The sequence below is a fragment of the Budorcas taxicolor genome, chromosome 2 (assembly GCF_023091745.1).
Source record: "Budorcas taxicolor isolate Tak-1 chromosome 2, Takin1.1, whole genome shotgun sequence".
NCBI classification, from domain to species: domain Eukaryota; kingdom Metazoa; phylum Chordata; class Mammalia; order Artiodactyla; family Bovidae; genus Budorcas; species Budorcas taxicolor.
Window position 1 is genome coordinate 78,408,280 of NC_068911.1, and position 19,585 is coordinate 78,427,864.

The 19,585-nt window shown below is 37.2% G+C and overlaps 1 protein-coding gene across 1 annotated transcript in view; it reads left to right on the forward strand.

Moving 5' to 3' along the window:
• Positions 1–19,585, forward strand: part of KCNH7 (potassium voltage-gated channel subfamily H member 7) — a 512,879-nt gene that overhangs the window by 472,856 nt on the left and 20,438 nt on the right. Inside the window, exons 10-12 of the mRNA XM_052662434.1 lie at positions 11,242–11,494; positions 14,680–14,885; positions 16,785–16,881. Coding sequence (XP_052518394.1) covers positions 11,242–11,494; positions 14,680–14,885; positions 16,785–16,881 — 556 coding nt within the window. The remainder of the gene's footprint in view (positions 1–11,241; positions 11,495–14,679; positions 14,886–16,784; positions 16,882–19,585) is intronic.

The window sequence follows — 19,585 nt, forward strand, 5'->3', positions numbered from 1 at the left end:
TTCTTGCGTAGAGAATCCCATGGACAGAGGAGCCTGGCAGGCTATATAGTTCATGGAGTCTCAAAGAGTCAGATGCAACTCAGCACAAATATCTTTACTCCCATATTGCTCTATTCTCTGGTGGCTTAGAGGGTAAATCGTCTGCCTGGAATGCAGGAGACCTGGGTTCGATCCCTGGGTCAGGAAGATCCCCTGGAGAAGGAAATGGCAACCCAATCCAGTACTCTTGCCTGGAAAATCCCATGGACAGAGGAGCCTCGTAGGCTACAGTTCATGGGGTCACAAAGAGTCGGACACAACTGAGCGATGACGCACATGGCAATATAAATTCTGATTTATGCTTAATAGCTTTATATCACACTTTGATATCTGACAAGGCAAGTCAACTCTTACTAATTTTGCTTTTCTTATTTTGGGGGGCATTTGAGAGTATTTATTATTCCATAGAAAATATATGACTATCTTAGTTCAATTATGACATATTCCATTTGAGCTTTTGAGATAACCCAGAGATCAGATTGTTTTTTCTAGCACACAAAAATCAGAACTTGTAACCAATATCAAAGTTTAGTCAAGAATATATGTAATCATCAGACAAATCAAGGCATGGAGATCCTTCTTCTAGTATGTGTTCTAAGGTTTAACATTGCTGTTGTTCAGTCACCAAGTCATGTCCGATTCTTTGCAACCCCATGGACTGTAGCACGCTGGCTTCCTCTGCCTTCCACTGTCTCACAGAGTTTGCTCAAATTCATGTCCATTGAGTCAGTGATGTTATTTAACCATCTCATCCTCTGCTACTCCCTTCTCGTTTTGCCCTCTACCTTTCCCAGCATCAGGGTCTCTTCCAGTGAGTCAGCTCATAGCATCAGGTGGCCAGACTATTGGAACTTCAGCTTCAGCAACAATCCTTCCAATGAATATTCAGAGTTGATTTCCTTTAGGGTTGATTGGTTTGATCTCCTTGCTATCCAAGGGACACTCAAGAGTCTTCTCCAGCACCACAGTTTGAGAGCATCAGTTCTTTGGTGCTCAGCCTCACTCTTCCAAGTCTCACATCCATACATGACTACTAGAAAAATCATAGCTTTGACTCTACTGATCTTTGTCAGCAAAGTGGTGTCTCTGCTTTTTAATCTAGGTCTGTCATAGCTTTTCTTCAAAGAAGCAGGCATCCTAAGTTCATGGCTGAAGTCACAGCCCTCAGTGATTTTGGAACCCAAGAAAATAAAATCTGTTATTGTTTCCACTTTTTCCCCTTCTATTTGCCACAAAGTGATGGGACCAGATGCCATTATCTTAGTTTTTTGAATGTTCAGTTTCAAGCCAGCTTTTTCACTCTTTTCTTTCATCCTCATCAAGAGGCTCTTGAGTTCCTTTTCACTTTCTGCCATTAGAGTGGTATCATCTGCATACCTGAGGTGGTTGATATTTCTCCCAGCCATCTGGATTCCAGCTTGTGATTCATCCAGCCAAGCACTTCACTTGAAGTATCCTGCATAAAAGTCAAATCAGATTTAACATAGGAGGACCCTAAACCATGTGTGTGATAACATAACACTTAAGCAGAACGAAGCACTTTTGGTCATCAGACATGCACATTTTAGAGTCTGGAAGTTACATAGCTTACAGGACATTTTCTAAAAAGTAATGTCCTATAAATCAATGAAATATTTGTTTACTGTAAGCAATTTAAACTAGACACACTGCCACAGATAAATGCCACTCCATAGATAAGAGCTGCCCCACACTTTTAGTGTGCTTGTGAAGAGCAGGCCATTAATCTTTGTCATTATCTAATCACTTTTCTTTCCAGGTATTACTCAGGAAGGAGAGAAAATGAATCAAATACCTGTTGCTAACCCTTTTCTTTCTATGAATTTTATATTAATTTTTACATGACTTTGAAATTTCAACATTAAGTTCCTTGCTGCACATTAAAATCATATGAATATATAAATGTTAGTGCTTCAGACCTACTCTGCAACACTTCTACCAGAATTGCTTATAGCTATGTCAGAGCATCAGTATTTTTATGTCTGTTCTAACATGTATCCAGGATTGAGAGCCACTGATTTAGAGCCTAAAATAATTGTGTCTCCTTCAGTAAGATTTTTCTAACGCTCTAAGAAATTCTTACCTTTGTTATTAAATTCATTCTTAAATTTATATATCTTAGTCAACCAAATGAAATACATTATACATTTCCATTTTTACCTGCTATTTTTCTTCCTTATAGTCATGCTAACATATTATCTGTCTTGTTTTTTCATTTGTTCTTTGCCTTACCACACGATTTGCAGGCTCTTAGCTCCCTGACCAGAGATTGAACCCCAACCCCCAGGGAACTGAAGGTGCAGAGTCCTAACCACTGGACTCTCAGGGAATTCCCTATCTGCCTCACTCTTACTGGACTTTTCCTTTAGTTTGTTTTAGTCTAATTTGGGTTGGCTTTGTTTGAACAGGAGGAGAGGTCCTTGAGGATTTACTCTTGGATGTTCTAAGTATCATATCAGCAACAAAAAGAGATACATCCATTCTCTTTTGGAAAAATCCTATTTATTTTCCATATGAATTCACTAGATTCTCCAAAATAGTTTTGAATGGTAGTAGAGGACTTTTTGAAAATAACTTTACCATTAAAACTATTAGTTTAAAAAAATCCTTGCATTTCTGAAATAAATCCTGCTTGGTCACAGATATTTTTGATATTTTGTTGATTGTATTAGCCTGTAAATTATTCATAACTGTGCATCTATTTTACAGTGGTATTATTCTATAATTACAAGCTTTTTAAAGAAATCATCTGTTAAACTATGTGGTCGTGGTGGTTTTAATAGTAGTTCTTTAACCACCATTCAATCTCTACTATGGTAATTATTTATTCTGTTTCTTTCTTGGTCAATATTGATAATTCATATTTGGGAAAAAATTCATGCATTGCATCTAGGCTTTCAAAGTTGTTACAAAATGGCTTCAAAGATTCTCTTTTAACTCATTTATTCAGTCTTTTCCATATGAGTAGATACCTCTGCCTTATCACTGCTAAATTTGCCTAGTTTTGTTCTTTTTTCCTTCCTTTAGCAGGCCTTTGAAAGATTCACTTATTTCACTGTGTTTTTATGAACTAGCCTTTGGATTAATTTATTATTGCTACTATTCTTTTCATTTTCAGCATTTGCCTTCATTACCCTCTTTTTTATTTCTTTGTCTTGTTCTATTATTTTTACCATTTGTTTTAAGTTTCTTTGAGTCTTTCTTTCTGAAGTAACTAAGACATTAAGACTAATATTTTCTTTTTGATGTAAATTTTTCTGTGGTTCTGTGGATTTTGATTTGAATTTTTCTACTGCATTCTAAATTACGTATTTTTTGATCCAAAGGTTATCATAGAGTGTTGTTCTTAATTTTCATGTTTCTGATTTTTAGTCACTTTTTAATTATTTTTTCTGGAGTTAATGGTCTATATAACATTTCCACTTTTATAAATGTTTAAGTACCCACACCTAATACAAAATGAATCTATGACTGCATTTGTTTACAAGGACTCACTTTTATGAAGTTTTCCAAAACATGTCGTTTTATTTTCATGGGGATGGGGGAACCCTGCTCTCTCTCTTTAGTCATACTTACTTCATTCTTTTATGTGCAATACAATTGAATTATGTGATTTCATGAACAAGTACAGCTGACGTACATATGTTTTGGAACTTACACAGCTGGTTTGAAACTCAATTTGTAGAAGTAGGAATGTACAAGGACACAACAATATGGAACATTTGGAGTGTTGGGTAACAAGACTAAACACATTTTACAGAAGCGGAGTCTAATAGATGGAGGAAGAAAACTTCTGCTATTTTGAGAGCTTCTGCTATTTTTAAAAAAGTTATAAAATTGCCAATAGAACCATCACTTTCCCTAGAAAACAACTGAATTGTTTTAATCTTTCTGGGAAACAAATACCATAACCAGTACAAAAAAAAATAGCGTTTATGCCACATTTCTGTTCTTTGTTGCTTATTGATAAAACTGATGAATGAATGGAAAACATTTTGTACTTCACCATACTAGTAGTAACTTTAGAAATCCACTCTGATGAACAGCTATGGCAAGTCACAAGGGTTGAAGGAATCCTGGACTAAGTTTAGAGTCTTAATTCTTCCACAAATAAAATCCCTTAATGAACTTTTTTGTTGTTGTTTATGCACTTAGTCATGTTCGACTCCTTTTGACCCCATGGACTATAGCCCGCCAGGCTCCTCGGTCACTGGGATTTCCTAGACAAGAATACTGGGGTGGGTTGCCATTTCCTTCTCCAGGGGATCTTCCCAGTCCAGGGACTGAACCTGCATCTCTTGCATTGGCAGATGAATTCTTTGTCACGAAACCACCAGGGAAACCCTTCATGCACTTATTCTTTAGTTTCATGTGAAAAAATGGGGAAATCACCCTTCTATATTCTTTATATAAAGCTGATAAATCAAAACATGATTGTAACATATTACACATGAGAAAATTTTCTGAAACATAAAGCTAGATTCAAGTTCAAAATGGTATATCAAATGTGAAGTGGTACTTAAATCACTTTTTCATTACATGGCAGACTGCACCTCCCTTTTCCTTAATTTGTAGGCAAGCTCAGCTCATCTAAAATCAGTCCATTTGTTAAAAAGTATTTATGAAGTATTCCTTCATCCCTTCCTTCACTCCCTCTCTCAAATAATTGGGAGGTTGAGGGGAAGGTCCTGAAATTGTTTTTCAGGATGCAGATCCCTTCTGTTGCTTTTGGAAACTTTCCTGAGTTCCAGGGTTTCCCCGAGACCTTATTTCAAAAATCCTAGTGTAGCCTCTTAAGTCAGGCCGTTGCTGATTTAGCAGAAGGGCTCCAGAGTTGGAGTAGCAAGAATATGTATGTAAAAGTAGTAAATGCCCTCTGCCTATACATCATCACTCACACTGCAGCTCATCCTAGGCCCTGACTTAACTGGGATCAGGTTAAAGTTTTAGTGTCCTTCTGAAAGCAAAGGAACATATCATAATTAAGCTATTAACTGGGGATGGGAACTGCAGGCCAAGGAAGGGAGAAGGGAAAGATGCAGGAAGGAGGACTCTGTTTTCATTTTTCAGGGGAAATTTACCTGTAGCACAACTGGTTCAGGATTTATGACAGTTTTCCATGTCTGTGTGCAGCAGCATTTTGTTCTGCTCATATGTTTTTTGCCTAAATGATGTAACCATATGATATATGTTGAAAAGTTGCATGCAGAAAATTAGTTAATTTTCACAAGACTTATAAAAACCCTTAGTCATGGATTCTCTAATACCCTGCTTTGCCCGCAATCTGACCACATGTGATAGTGCTATGCATTAAAACAATTCTTTCTTCTCATTAGCCACATGAAAGTAAAATAAGAAAGGAGATGAAAAAGCAGTTTGAGATTTCAGACTAAGACTATATATATTTGTATGTTTAAAACTGCTAAAAGAATGTACCTGACTTGATCAGTGGATAAACAGGTAATCACCAAGGAAAGATGAAAGATGTGTTCTCCCTATCCCTTAATGATAAACCATAATCATAGAAATAATATAATCTGGGATGACCTCAAAATTGTGAAATCCATTAAGGAACATTATCTTCTAGAAACAGTGTAAAGTGAGGTTTAGTATCTTTTAAAGATGTTATCAAATCTAGAATGTTCACATAGTATGTAATAATTATATTAGAATATTTTAAATGCTATAAAATATTAAGGCTGTGATTTAGAGTGGAGATTTAAGATTTGATATATTTCTTGCATAATCTATTTGATAAGCATACTTGAGTTTTAATGTTTCATTAATGAGTGTTAATTTATGTTTTGATTAATACTAGTTTATCAAGATTTAAGTATATTTAAGGACCCAAGGAGATTTCCTACTGTTAGTTATCACAGTTATCAAAGTTGTTTCTATGATTAATTTGCTGTTTAGGGGAACCATTTGCCACATTCAGACTGTCTTTCTCCATGTGCCCTCTTCAGGCTGCCTTTAGGAATGGCCCTCTCTGGAGCCCTGCTAAGTGAAACAAACCAAAAGCCATTTATTACAGCATAGGTCAGCTTTCCAATGCTATCTAAATAGGGGACCTCTATTAGATCTTTTTTTTTTTTTTTTTCAAAATAAAATACAAGAGTTCAAAACACTATGGAAGGAGGGTTTTGGTTTGGTTTATTTTTTTGGTAAAAACTCAATTGTTGACATTCTTCCAACCGAACTTAGACAGTATACACACCACAAAAAGAGAGTGTTTTGCAATGCAAGCTAAGAAACAGCAAACATTGTATCCTGTATCTTCAATCTGAGGAAGGAATAATAGCGTTTGATAGATGGTTAATATGGAATAGTTATTTACATTTTTGCTGTCTCCATTTGTCATTTCTTCAGTCTGACTTTGATTTAATACTTCTATCTTGTTTTGTGGTTGTTGGGTGGTTCTGTTTGAATGTCCCTAAAATTTGATTTCTCTAGTACTAAGTTATAGGATGGATTGCACAGGCACAGAAAGCACTTATTACTCACTTAAAAGAACAAATGTGTCATTTGTCTTATATAATTTGAGAGTTTCATAGAATTTTATCTACCTACATTCAAGTAAAAGGAAGTTAATTTTGCATTTATAAAATATTCAAGTGACTTTATATCATAATTAAGATATGGAATTTTTATCGGCCTTGAAAAAAATGTTCTGAAACTTTCAGGAACTTTTTACTCACCTTAAATTAACTATTACCTTGATAGTTCCTTTGAACAGCCATTAGTATTGAAAACTTGCATTATAAAAGTCTGATTTGGCATGAAAATGTGGGAAATTCTGAGTAACCTTATATATATTTTTTCTAATCAGGGCATTTAGAGGCTTGAGGACCAGAGATATTTTAAGAATGTTTTATTCATTGTTATGCACTCATGCCTAGTATAGTGCCTGGTTTACAGTAGATAATAAATATTTGTTAAAAGAATGAAGACTGCTTTTCCAAGCTGCAGGCCATGAAACTGAGCAATGGCCTTAGTCTGACATCAGGCTAACTCGGTACAACAATGGCTCCATCTGCACAGCAAAAGATGTTATGTACCCTCATAGCAGCTCCAGAGCCTGACAGACAAGAAGCTTGTGTAGAGTGTAGCAGCATGACTGCAATAATCATTAAACCAACCTGTGTCCCGGTTTGTACTTATGTATTTGAAATAGATTCTCTTTTAGCCAGGCTAAAGACTAAATAAAATGCTAAGGCTTTTATCTGCTAAGGCTCAATAAAATGCCACTATTCGAATGCTAAATGAGGAAGTTCCAAATCAGGTAGTTCAGCAGAGGAACCACCTGACCAGAAAAGGAAATCAACTGGAAGCAAGAAAGGCAACATGGCTGGGCCCAAAGGGGTGCCTTGGATAAATACCCACTTAAACCCTACCCTTTCTTCCCACCCTTTCAATGTGCCGCTACCTGTGTTTCAATACAGCTCCCTCTCTTATAACTCCCATTGTAAAATCCCTTTACTTAGGCATAACCCAGATTCCAACGCCGCTGACTTACTTAGGACTTCCAAATCTCTGGGCTAGGAAGAGATTCAGTGAATAAATCCTAGCTTCTACTGAGTTCTATGTAATTGACTTAAGAAAATTAAGGAAGTCAGTTAAGGGCTAACATCATAGGAGGGTTCCTTAATCTAAGCAAGTCCTTCACGCCAAGATCTGCGAATCTTACCCCCGCTACATACAAACAAAGGCCTCTCCACAGAATTCTCTAGGGCCTCCTTAGTTGTTGTTTAGTCACTAAGTCATGTCCAGTTTTTCTGTGATGGCCTGTAGCCATGGACTGTAGCCCACCAGGCTCCTGTGGCCCTAGGATTTTCCAGGCAACAATACTGGAGTGGGTTGCCATTTCCTCCTTCAGGCAGCCTTCCCAATCCAGGTACCAAACAAAGCTCTGTCTCCTGCGTCTCCTGCATTGGCAGGTGGATTCTTTAGGCCTCTGAGCCACCAGGGAAGCCCCATGGTACCTCCTACTAGAGTTATTTTCTCCAGTGATTGTCACTTCTATTAAGATTGGTGTTAGGAGCTGACAACACATGAGAAAGACACTTGATAAGAGAAAGATATTGAAAAACTTTCCCAAGTGCCCTTAAGGCTTCATGGATGACTCTAAGAATACTGGAATTCCAAAAACATCGTTCTAAATTGATTTAGTAACTGACTACTTTCAAAAAGGATTTAAGACAACTCACAGTGAAAACCTGAGTGCAAAATTACAAGCCGAAATGTTTAACACAAGTCATAAAGAGGAAACAAAAGTTAGATGAAAGGAAAAATAATTAAAACTCTCTTGAGGCAATGGAACACAAAATTTAGTGGTGCATTTCCTAGTCACCAAATGAGACCAACAAAATACATTGGGCACTGTATCTCTCAATTTCTAGCAAAGAGAATGTAACAGTTCTTTAGGAACAATAAATATGTGTGAAAAAAAACTCACAGGAAAAGTGAGAAGTAAACTTTCTATTGAATGTCTACAATGCACAGGATGATTTACATTCATTATCACATTTAATTGTGGGCACAACACTGTGAGGTAGATATTATTTTTACAGTAAAGGAAAATGAATCTCAAGAAAAGGTAATTGACTTGATAAAAGTCACAGCTAGTAAGGGATGGAACTAAAACTTCGACTCATGCCTATCTGATTCCATAGCTCATATCACACCCAGTAAGTGTACAACCCCTACCTCGATCTCATGTGCATCTCCAGCTCAAAGCACACACACACACATGAACACACACATACACACATGGGTGCATGCACAATGTTTTCTTCTATAACCAGGTTATACTCAGAAAATATACCTTGGAAACCTCAGGAAAAATACAAAGCTAGCAGCTGTAAGTTCAACATCCTCATTCTGACTACTATAATGGCAGCAGTATCTCCACTAGTGGTGGTCAGTGGCTTCAGTCGTGTACGACCCGGCAACGCATGGACTGTAGCCTCCCAGACACCTCTGTCCATGGGATTCTCCAGGAAATAATACTGGAGTGGGTTGCCGTTTCCTTCTCCAGGGAATCTCCTTGACCCAGGGATGGAACCCACCTCTCCAGAGTCTCCTGCATTGCAGGCAGATTCTTCACCACTAAGCCACAGGGGAAGCCCAGTATCTCCACAATTTGTGTGAAATATAAAATGCCTTTTTGTACCATATTATAGATAAATCCTAAGAGAAAAATAGGCATATCCAACTTGTTTCTTGGAATAATGTTCCTTATGTTTTTATTTGTATAAGGATACCTGAGAGTTATGCTGAGATCACAATAGTGGGCTTTAGCCAGGAAAAGTAAATCATATGCAAAGAAGCCAGTGAACTGGAGTCTGTTCCTACCATAGCAGAAGACAGTATCCAAACCTGCTTATCTTTAGTCTAACATCACTTGCCAAAGCCAATATGATTAGTTTAGACTGGTAGAAGGATCAGCAAACTTCAGGACTACTTCCATGAGAGGAGCTGGGTTGCTTATAATCCCAACAGAGTAGGAAAAAGGTCTCCAACCCCAAAGGCAGAAATGGACAGAGTTATCATTCTGGAGAGATCTCTGGTCTAAGTAGGAAATGCGACAGGAGTCCAGTCATGGAGGTGAAGCCTGAAGGTTACAGTTAAGGGGAGAGAGAGCTCATTCTTTGGGTCTGAGCTAGGTCCTACAGGAACTTCAGGATAAAAGTCTGGGTTTCTGCAGCTGGGTAAGCCGTGTCTTGCAACTGGCACACAATAGATGGTACTTTACGACAAATTTGAGTGTTGCAAAGGCTCTTATTCTCTGTCAAAGAAACACAGATGGATAAAGTGACTTGCACAAGCATCAACCTGTGGCAAATTCATGACCAGAACACATAGAATGTGGCTTTTCTTCTAAAACACTCCTGAGCTATTTCTGTGAGTGACTCTACAATGAAGGAAGCAAGATGGGAAACAGTGGCTGTAGTATTTCAGGGCTTTCAATGATTCTTTTGTATCATGTCACAGCCAGTCTGACCAATTGCTTCACACAGTAGTCCTGCAGATGCTTTCATATATATAAGTTAACTAAAATATGACTTAATTTGAAGTTCTTCTATGGGTCACATGTATTAGAATTACATACACAAATAATTTATTATTACTTTAGCTATAGTGTACAGCAATAACAAGATTGACCCCAAAAGGTCAGAAATCCTAAAATTATATTATCAAGCACTTATAATGCCTCCTCCCTCTACTCCAAAGAATATTTAAATGAATTATTTTTACTGACAGAGGAAAGTCAACCTGAGAGTTAAAAATCTCTATATGCCACCCAAAATAGCTAAGAAATACAGAGAAGCAAGAGTTGGGTACCTTGACTCATTGTATATGGGACATTTTTTTTAATAACAAAATTTTATTCAGTTTAAAGTGAGTAACATTTGTCACAAGTTATTGTTTAATCTTTTTTACAAATTTTTATTTAGTCACTGAATAGGTTGTCAATACCGTAGAGCTGTTAGATGTTAGAAGCTTTATGTATGCATCATAAATTCTGGCACAATTTCCATTTCTGAAAACTGAACTGCACTTTTAAAGTACTTTTGCTGTTCTCCTTTCCTTTCTCTGTTTTCAGTACTTATCAAAATATTTAGTGTAAAATAATGTGCTTATGAAATGTAAATACTCAATGTATTGTTAGCTAAGAGCCCTCTCTGGTATATGACATTTGCAAATACCATGGCTATTTCAGGATCATTTATATTAATTATAACTGAGATGTATACCAGAGATAGCAGTCCAAATTGACTTGAGATTCCTTCAGAAGGCTGTCTTTCTAGTTGTACCACCTTTCATTAATTATGTCTTATTAATTGTCACATTGCATTATCTCTGTGCACAGTATGGTGCTACATAACATAACGCAGGCAATGAGAAGCAGTGTGAAATGTTGTAGGCATTATATTTTAATGAGACAGCATTTGTGTTGAGTCTGAATGCCTGCAGTTAATTCAGAGAACACATATTTGAGTTCAAATTCTGACATGTTTAGCAAACCAAATATGCAGCAAGTTAGGTGAAGTAGAAGCATTGTGAGACCTCCTGTGTGACAGTTACTACACCTGAAGTGCTGTGAACAAGAAGTATACTTTATTTCAGGTGGAGGTCCTCTGTGTGCTGGTAGTATGAAACTCTTTCTCTTTTTTTCTTCAGGTCCTAAAGGGTTTCCCAGAATGTTTACAAGCTGACATTTGTCTACATCTCAACCAGACTTTGCTGCAAAACTGCAAAGCCTTTCGGGGGGCAAGTAAAGGTTGCCTTAGAGCTTTGGCAATGAAGTTCAAGACCACCCATGCACCTCCAGGAGACACCCTGGTTCACTGTGGGGATGTCCTCACTGCTCTTTATTTCTTATCCAGAGGCTCCATTGAAATCCTCAAAGATGACATTGTGGTAGCTATTCTGGGTGAGTGTTTTAAAATTGGACAGTCACAAATTCAGCTTTTAGCCAGTGTAGTGCATAGTTTAAAATGACAGAAGACAGGACTTTCCTATTTATTTATGAGTACTGTTTAAGATTGATGAATAATTTTAAAGCTTTACTTAAAATTCAATTCAAATCAAATTAACCTTGCAGAAAATGCATTTTCTTGACTCTCTCACTTGTTCTCTGGTGTGTAAATGCTTCCATTCTTGGCAGCCACTTAAGCCTTTGAGGCCAAATATATGAAAATGGCATTTTCCTTTTCATGTTACAGGATCGTGGATTCATGCTGAGTCCTCATCACCTTAAATAAAATGTATATGTAATAAGCATACTTGCTAGCATGTGCCAACGCCTGTCATGAACTGGGTTTGTATGTTGATGAATTCATCTATTTGCTGTACACTTTACTACTGTGTCCCATCAAATAGAATTATATGAGTCCTTACCTAGGTTATGAGTAATATACGGCCATAAACAACACACAAGGATCAAGGTGTTGAGGAGATAAAAATTCATAAGTTAAACTGGTTTGGGTGCAAAAGAAAGTCCATCTCTCCAGTCTGCCTCTTCAAAAATAAATTTAGTCAGTGTGAACTTGTAGGATTTCTTTGGAATATTAGAACAATGGGAAAGCACAAGGGAGCAGAGAGAAATGAGATCAGTTTTTGTTCTCTCCTATCCCCTAGCCAGTAAGTTTAAGGCTCTGTCTCCCTGGGAGCACCCACTCCCAATGTTTAGGAACATGTGCACTCATTTTTTCCCCATGGATTAAATCTGGTTCTATTTAAATAAAAAGCACATAATTCAATGATTTCCTTTTACTTGACTCTTGATGTTAACATCCAAAGGATGAGGATATTGTCTGTTTTCTTCTCTATTGTATAGAACCAGTGGGCATAACACAGAACCCAATACATGAATGAAGATGTTTGAGAGATTTATATATCTTGGTAATTATATTATGATGAGAAATTTTTTAAAAATTTTCTCAAGCTTGATCAGAGGTACAATTTGGTTTATAATCCAATAAGCAGACCAAGAATAAAAATATATTTTAAATCACTTAGCAGCTACAGAGTAAAGTGAGATTTTCACTTGATTTGGCCTTGACAGTTCTAGTCTGTTGCCAAGGAAGAAGCATGCATCATTGCATTCCTGATCTTCAAATCAGCCAGGCTTAACTTCTACAGGAAGGTAACAAGCTGTCTTGCTTTATAAAATAGTAATTTTAGAATGTAGTTAGGCTGTACATGGTGACTGGCTTACTCTTTGCTCACTTACAATCATGTAAAATACAAATACAAAGCTCATGCTGAATTTAGTTCAGAGCTTTTCTCTGAGAATATCTGTACTAATGTATCAAAACTATAAAGACTTTCAAGAGATTCTCCTTTCCTGTCTCCATTTCCATGTAAATCTTCACTTAAAAGCCTCAGAAATTACGATTCCTCATTCAATTTTTTTAAAAGCTAAGTATTTATTTAAATGAAAGTTAAAGTATTCTCTCCAACATGAATTTTTCTTATAAAGATATGGCATCTGATTTCTCCCCATTACATTCACATTTAAAATAAGAACATCACAGAGTTTTTCTTTTACCTCGAATTTTTTTGTTTAAAAGTCTTTGGTAGTTTCCATAGTTGGGTATATATGGACTTGTTTACCAAAAAGATAAGTAACAGGTCCACTAAGGTTTTTCTAAATCTGAAAAGTAGCTTTAGGATATATGTATATATGTAAGAAGGTACATTTTACACTGCCATCTCCTACCTTTCAAAGTTACATAATCAATACTCCATCAGTAGTTACTGCACGTGTATTTCATAGGTACAATTTTTAAGTATCTTGGCTTCAGAGACAGAAAGATCTAAGTGGCCGTGACATTCAGGGAAAAGAATGGGAGGAGATGAGATATATCAACTGTGCAAAGATTTTAACTGGAGTCAGAATGCATGGGATGTAGTTATGGCTGCTCTCTCTCTACCTTGGTCTCACCCAACTAAGAAGGTGACCTTGACTTAATCCGTTTACACCCTGTAATCCTCTTTCATTTTCATAACATTTGGATAATAATTAGTAATTTTTTCATTAGGTTATTTTGGGGATCAAGTGAGATACTGCAGCTAAGCATCTGAGGCAGAGCCTGACACCTGCTTAGTGTTCAATAAGCATTTGTTGTTACTGTCATTCCCTTCCTCACAGTTGAAGGAGACCTAGGAAAGAAGTGACACGTGGCTAGGCAGAGGGGATGGGAGGGGCCCATCAGAAACCAGACACTGAAATAACCCCAGGCTTGGCAAAAGAGCAGGAAGGACACACCTTCGGAATACAGGCCATACAGTTTGAAAATATAACTAGATGTATTATTAAGGGTAGTTCCAAAAGTAGTTACTAAAGGCAACTGGGTATATTCAAATTGTACCCCTAGTCCTCTAAGTTAAAAGAGATCTACCGTAACCCATGCTTGGCATCACCTCCTGAGACCATTCTGAGATAGAAAGTTTGTGACTCACTGCAGCCTTTCCTTTATTCGCAGAGTGACAGAATTAGACCACACTAGACTCTTGCCAGTGGCACCCCACTCCAGTACTCTTGCCTGGAAAATCCCATGGACAGAGGAGCCTGGAAGGCTGTAGTCCATGGGGTCGCTAAGAGTCGGGCACGACTGAGCGACTTCACTTTCACTTTTCACTTTCATGCATTGGAGAAGGAAGTGGCAACCCACTCCAGTGTTCTTGCCTGGAGAATCCCAGGGACAGAGGAGCCTGGTGGGCTGCCGTATATGGGGTCGCATAGAGTCGGACATGGCTGAAGCGACTTAGCAGCAGCAGCAGCAGACTCCTGCCAAAAACATAGCAGACCAAAGCCATGTTTGCTGCATTCCAGATGCTTAGCCTAGAATCAAAACTAGGAAATAATGGGGATTATACCAGGACCAGGGCTCTGAAAGGTAAGATTCTGGTCAGCAAACAAATGAGACTGAGGCAGTCCGTACGTGGCTCTAGGACTGTGCTGCCCAAGTGTCTGTTGTCAGTCAGGTCTTACATGGGAAATGTTTGGTTCAGGGATAGGTCAGTGGTCCCCTTCAACTTTTAGAAGTAAAACATTAAGTTCAGATTTCTTTCATTTCTTTTTTTTTTTCTTTTCTCATTTTGATCTTTTAGGAAAAAATGATATATTTGGAGAAATGGTCCATCTTTATGCCAAACCTGGAAAGTCTAACGCAGATGTAAGAGCACTCACATACTGTGACTTGCATAAGATTCAGAGAGAAGATTTGCTAGAGGTTTTGGACATGTATCCTGAGTTTTCCGATCACTTTCTCACAAACCTAGAGCTGACTTTCAACCTGAGGCATGAGAGTGCGAAGGTATATGTTACCTGCTCAGTTTTGGACTCTGACATTTTATTTTATCCTTAGATGCCCAAGGACCTCTGAAAGATCCAGTGAAATAGCAAAAACAGTTAAACAATTGTGACTATTTGAAAGGAAAAGCCAACTTAATGTTAGAATTTCTCAATTATAAAGAAGGAATTAGGTCTAATTGCCCTCAAGTATGTGGAATAACTTTAGTAGTTCAATTTGACCTTTTAGGAACTTTTAGGAGCTATACTTGATCTATGATAGCCTTTTTTTAATATTGAATGTGACAGTTATTTGTTACAAATGGGTGATTCTAGGCTATTGAAAATCACCTAAAAAGAATTTATCTTATACAGAGGTTAAAATATTCTCTCAGATACTATTTACACTGTATATTGGTTAGCAGTATCTTTTCAATAATCATGAAGCTAAATTCTTAAAGTTTAGGTACATATTTAACACAGTTTCTAAATTGTAGAAGTATAAATTAATCAGGCCTATACCTAAGTCAAAATTATTGAGGCAGAATGAATAACATATACTCTAGTAGAAATAGTATCTTAAATAATGTTACATGTGATTTAACATAGGATCAATTTCGAGAGCGTAGCCCTTAAGGCCCTCACTCACCCTCCTCCACCAGGAAAATGTGTCCTTATCCCCTGAGAGTATTCTAAGAATAGATTTTATGTTGCAGCCCACAGTTTATTACTAGGTCATTCTCTATCTCCTCACCCTCCCCACCAAACTCATAATCCTAACTCCATCTCTAAATACATTTCTTGCCAGAAACCAAATGTTTTGACACTTGCAAATGTATTTTAATGTTAACTAATAAAGTCTGTGGAAAGTAAGATTCTCAAGTCAATAGTTAGGTAAAACTCGGTAGATTTCATTTTCCCTAGAGTTATAGTCATTGCCAGGATACTGTGAGAGAAGAGACTTAAAGAATTTAAGGTCACCAGAGTACCATTTGATAACCCGAAGCACCAGCTCAGATAATTACTTCTTTACAAAATGCTGAAAGTTGAAAAATCAGGTGGTAAGAGGTTCAAGTTACCAAGAGTGTATGCTTTTTATAATGATTTTAATTCAGAATTTTATCAAGTTGCAGTTTAAAATCACTGAGCTCATTCTTATTTTGCTTCAAAATAAGAAGATGCTTCAAGCATCTACCTCAGATAACTTCTTTGTAAAAATTTTATCTTTGTAAGAATTTTATCAAGTTGCAGTTTAATATCACTGACCTCATTCTTATTTTGTTTCAAAATAAGATGCTTCAAGCATCTACCTCAGATAACTTCTTTGTAAAAATTATAGGCAGACACAAAATAAACAAAACAGAAGCTTCCATTTGTTTTATTTATTTGGAAACCCCCAGTTTTGTTTACAAGAGAGGGAGGAAGGAAGAATGGGGAACAAAATAGGCTTCAGAGCATAGTGTTAATTGAATTCAACCTTGTATTTATTGCGAAATTTAACCTTGCGATCTTTACCATGTAATTTAAACATCATAGCTAACTATAATTACACATTTTTTTCTGCAATGATACAGATTTTTCAATTTTTTAAATTATTGCTATTTTTATTTTAACTTTTCCAAGTTACATAAAATATATTACACAGGAAGAAGTATATGTTGTCTGCAAGTGTTGACATCATGCCCAAACATTTCTGATAAATAACTTCTACAACTATGATTTCCCTGGTTAAACTACTAGAATTATTCTCTGTCTATTTTATAATTTAGAGAAAATCATTAAGCAAAGTGTTGTAGTTATTTGCCTGCAATCTATTAATTAAGTCTTAGTGGTTGAAATGATATGAAATAGTAGAGTTTACTGATGATACACTGTGTTCAAACTGAATAATCTTCCACTTTATCTTCACGTTCCATTAACAAAGGCTGATCTCTTACTACGATCACAGTCCATGAATGATTCTGAAGCAGACAACTGTAAACTGCGAAGGAGATTGTCATTTGATAGTGAAGGAGACAAAGGTAATTCATTCTTTTCTAAAGTTTAAGTGTGGAGCCTGTGAATATTAGTCCTGCTTATTTAAATGCTCGTTGTACTTCTTCAAGGGTAAACTTAATTCAGATTTTAGGAAGGCAAATCCTTTGCTTTTTTCAGTAGCTAATGATGTGGTTTCTGATTGATAACTCTCAACAGTGTTTCTCAAGATCCGGTCCTAGGCCCTTTTCTTCTCTTCTTATTCTATATCATACTCTTCCCCTAAGTAATTTCATTTATACCCATAGTTCAGTTATATTTTTTGCATACATGTGTGTGCTAGGTCGATTCAGTTGTGTCTGCCTCTTTGTGATCCTATGGACTGTAGGTTGCTCTGTCCATGGGATTCTCCAGACAGAAATACTGGAATGGATTGCCATGCCCTCCTCCAGGGATAGAACCCTCCTCCTTCCCAACCCAGGGGTCGCACCCGCGTCTCCTGCACTGTCTCCTGCATTGGCAGGCAGGTTCTTCACCACTAGTGCCACCTAGGAAGCCCTATTCTATTTTCACGTAGGAGATGTGCATGAAAGTGAAAGTGCGAAAGTGTTAGGCCATTCACTTATGTCCGACTCTTTGTGACTTCATGGACTGCGGCCCACCAGGCTCCTCTGTCCATAGGATTCTCCAGACAAGAATACTGGAGTGGGAAGCTATTCCCTTCTTCAGGGGATCTTCCTGACCCTGGGATCGAACCCGAGTCTCCTGCATTGCAGGCAGATTCTTTACCGTCTGAGCTACCACAGAAGCTCCAGAGAAGTACATATTTACATCTTAATACCAGAATATCTAGGGACTTCCCTGGTGGCACTGGTGGTAAAGAATCCACCTGCCAGTGCAGGTAGGCATAAAAGATGCATGTTCGATCCCTGGGTAGGGAAGATACCCTGAAAGAGGACATGACAACCCATTCCAGTATTCTTGTCTGGAGAATCCCATGGACAGAGGAGCCTGGCAGGCTGCAGTACATATGGTTGCATAGAGTCAGACACAACTGAACCAACTTAGCATGCGCATACCAGAACATCTGAACTTCAGCCTCCTATATCCAAATGCCTATTAAACCATCTATATGAAATTGCAACAGCAACTCAAACTTGGTACTTCTTAAATTGAAATCATTAGTTTCCCTGGAAACCTCTCTCTCCATCAGTTGCCATGTCTCTAAATGGCACCACCATTCAACACATTGCACAGACTAGACATTCTCTCTAGGAACCAATTTTCTCTCAACCTCTCCATCAGCCTTGGCAACAAGTCTTGTTATTAGTACCTCCAACACAGTCATTTACTCTTCAGACCAGGTCTGTTTTGGTTCACTCTTCTCCATCTTCATAATCACAACTCTGGGTGGCTGAAACATATTTCAACTCACCTTGCCAACTTGCCCCTGTTTCATCTATTGTTCACACTGGACCACTGGTAATTTTTTTTTTTTTTCTAAATCCAGTTTGGTTTATGCCAGCTATATATTTAAAGTCCTCTAAGGACTTCCCATTCCCTAAATTCTTCATAGGGTGAGTCTGTCCCAACCTTTTCAGTCTTGTTTCATAGCATCCTTCCTTTACCAGCTCCTCTCTTTTGCAACATTTATTCCAGTTGCGCTTCCATATTATTTGCATCATTATTTAATCAGTGATGTCTGCCTGTAAATCATAAACCTCATGGGAAATAGTTGGTCGCCTAAAGCTTCAGTGCTTGCCTCAGCAAGTGTTCAACGAATATTTGCTGAAAGAATGAATGAATTCATGAACTAGCATTTGAGCATCTTCCATGTGATTCTTTTCCTCATTTTGCCTTTTTAATCAAAGTTCTTTTCTTTGTCCTCTTTCCTCTGAATTCTCTCCCAAGGGGAGCTCATCTCTAAGCTTTTACTTGCTCTTTATTCCAAGTGAACTCAGCTGCCCTTTCTTCCATGTACATCAGTTTTGTGTTTTTGATTATATTCTTTTCTTAGTCAGAGTTTACCTCCCTGTCCTCAAACACACATATATGCACACATACAAACAAAACTATACCACACCACATTTTAATCAATTAAATTACTTTTTTTCAAGGTTAAACTTCAGGGATATTCAGTGTGAGCTCTTTCTTGATTTTCTCAAAAATACAGGTTTTCTTTTTTTATGAATTCTTAAGACACTTCCCTCTTGTTATCTTGTTATACAGATGGTTCTTGACTTACAATGGTTTAACTTGTGATATTTTAACTTTACAGTAGTGCAAAACAATACCCATTTAGTAGAAACTATATTTCAAATTTTGAATTTTGATCTTTTCCCAGCTAGTGATATCCCATAATGTAATTTATTATGATGCTGGACAGTGGCAGCTCTCAGTCAGCCACATGATCACAAGGGAAACAGCCCCTATACTTAAAACCATTTTGTTTTTTACTTTCAATGCAGTATTCAATAAATTGCATGAGATACTCAACAATTTATTGTAGAATAGGCTTTTGTTAAATTAGTTTGCCCAATATAGCATAATGTAAATGTTCTGAGCATGTTTAGACTAGGTTAAGCTATCATGTTCAGTAGATTAAATATATTTTCAACTTATGATTTTCAACTTACAGTGGGTTTATTGTATTGTAACCCCATAGTAACTCAAGGAAGATCTTTATTTTTAAAATATGCCCTGTACAATGGTTATTGGCATATTTGTGTTTTTTTCTCTGTCAAATAGTAG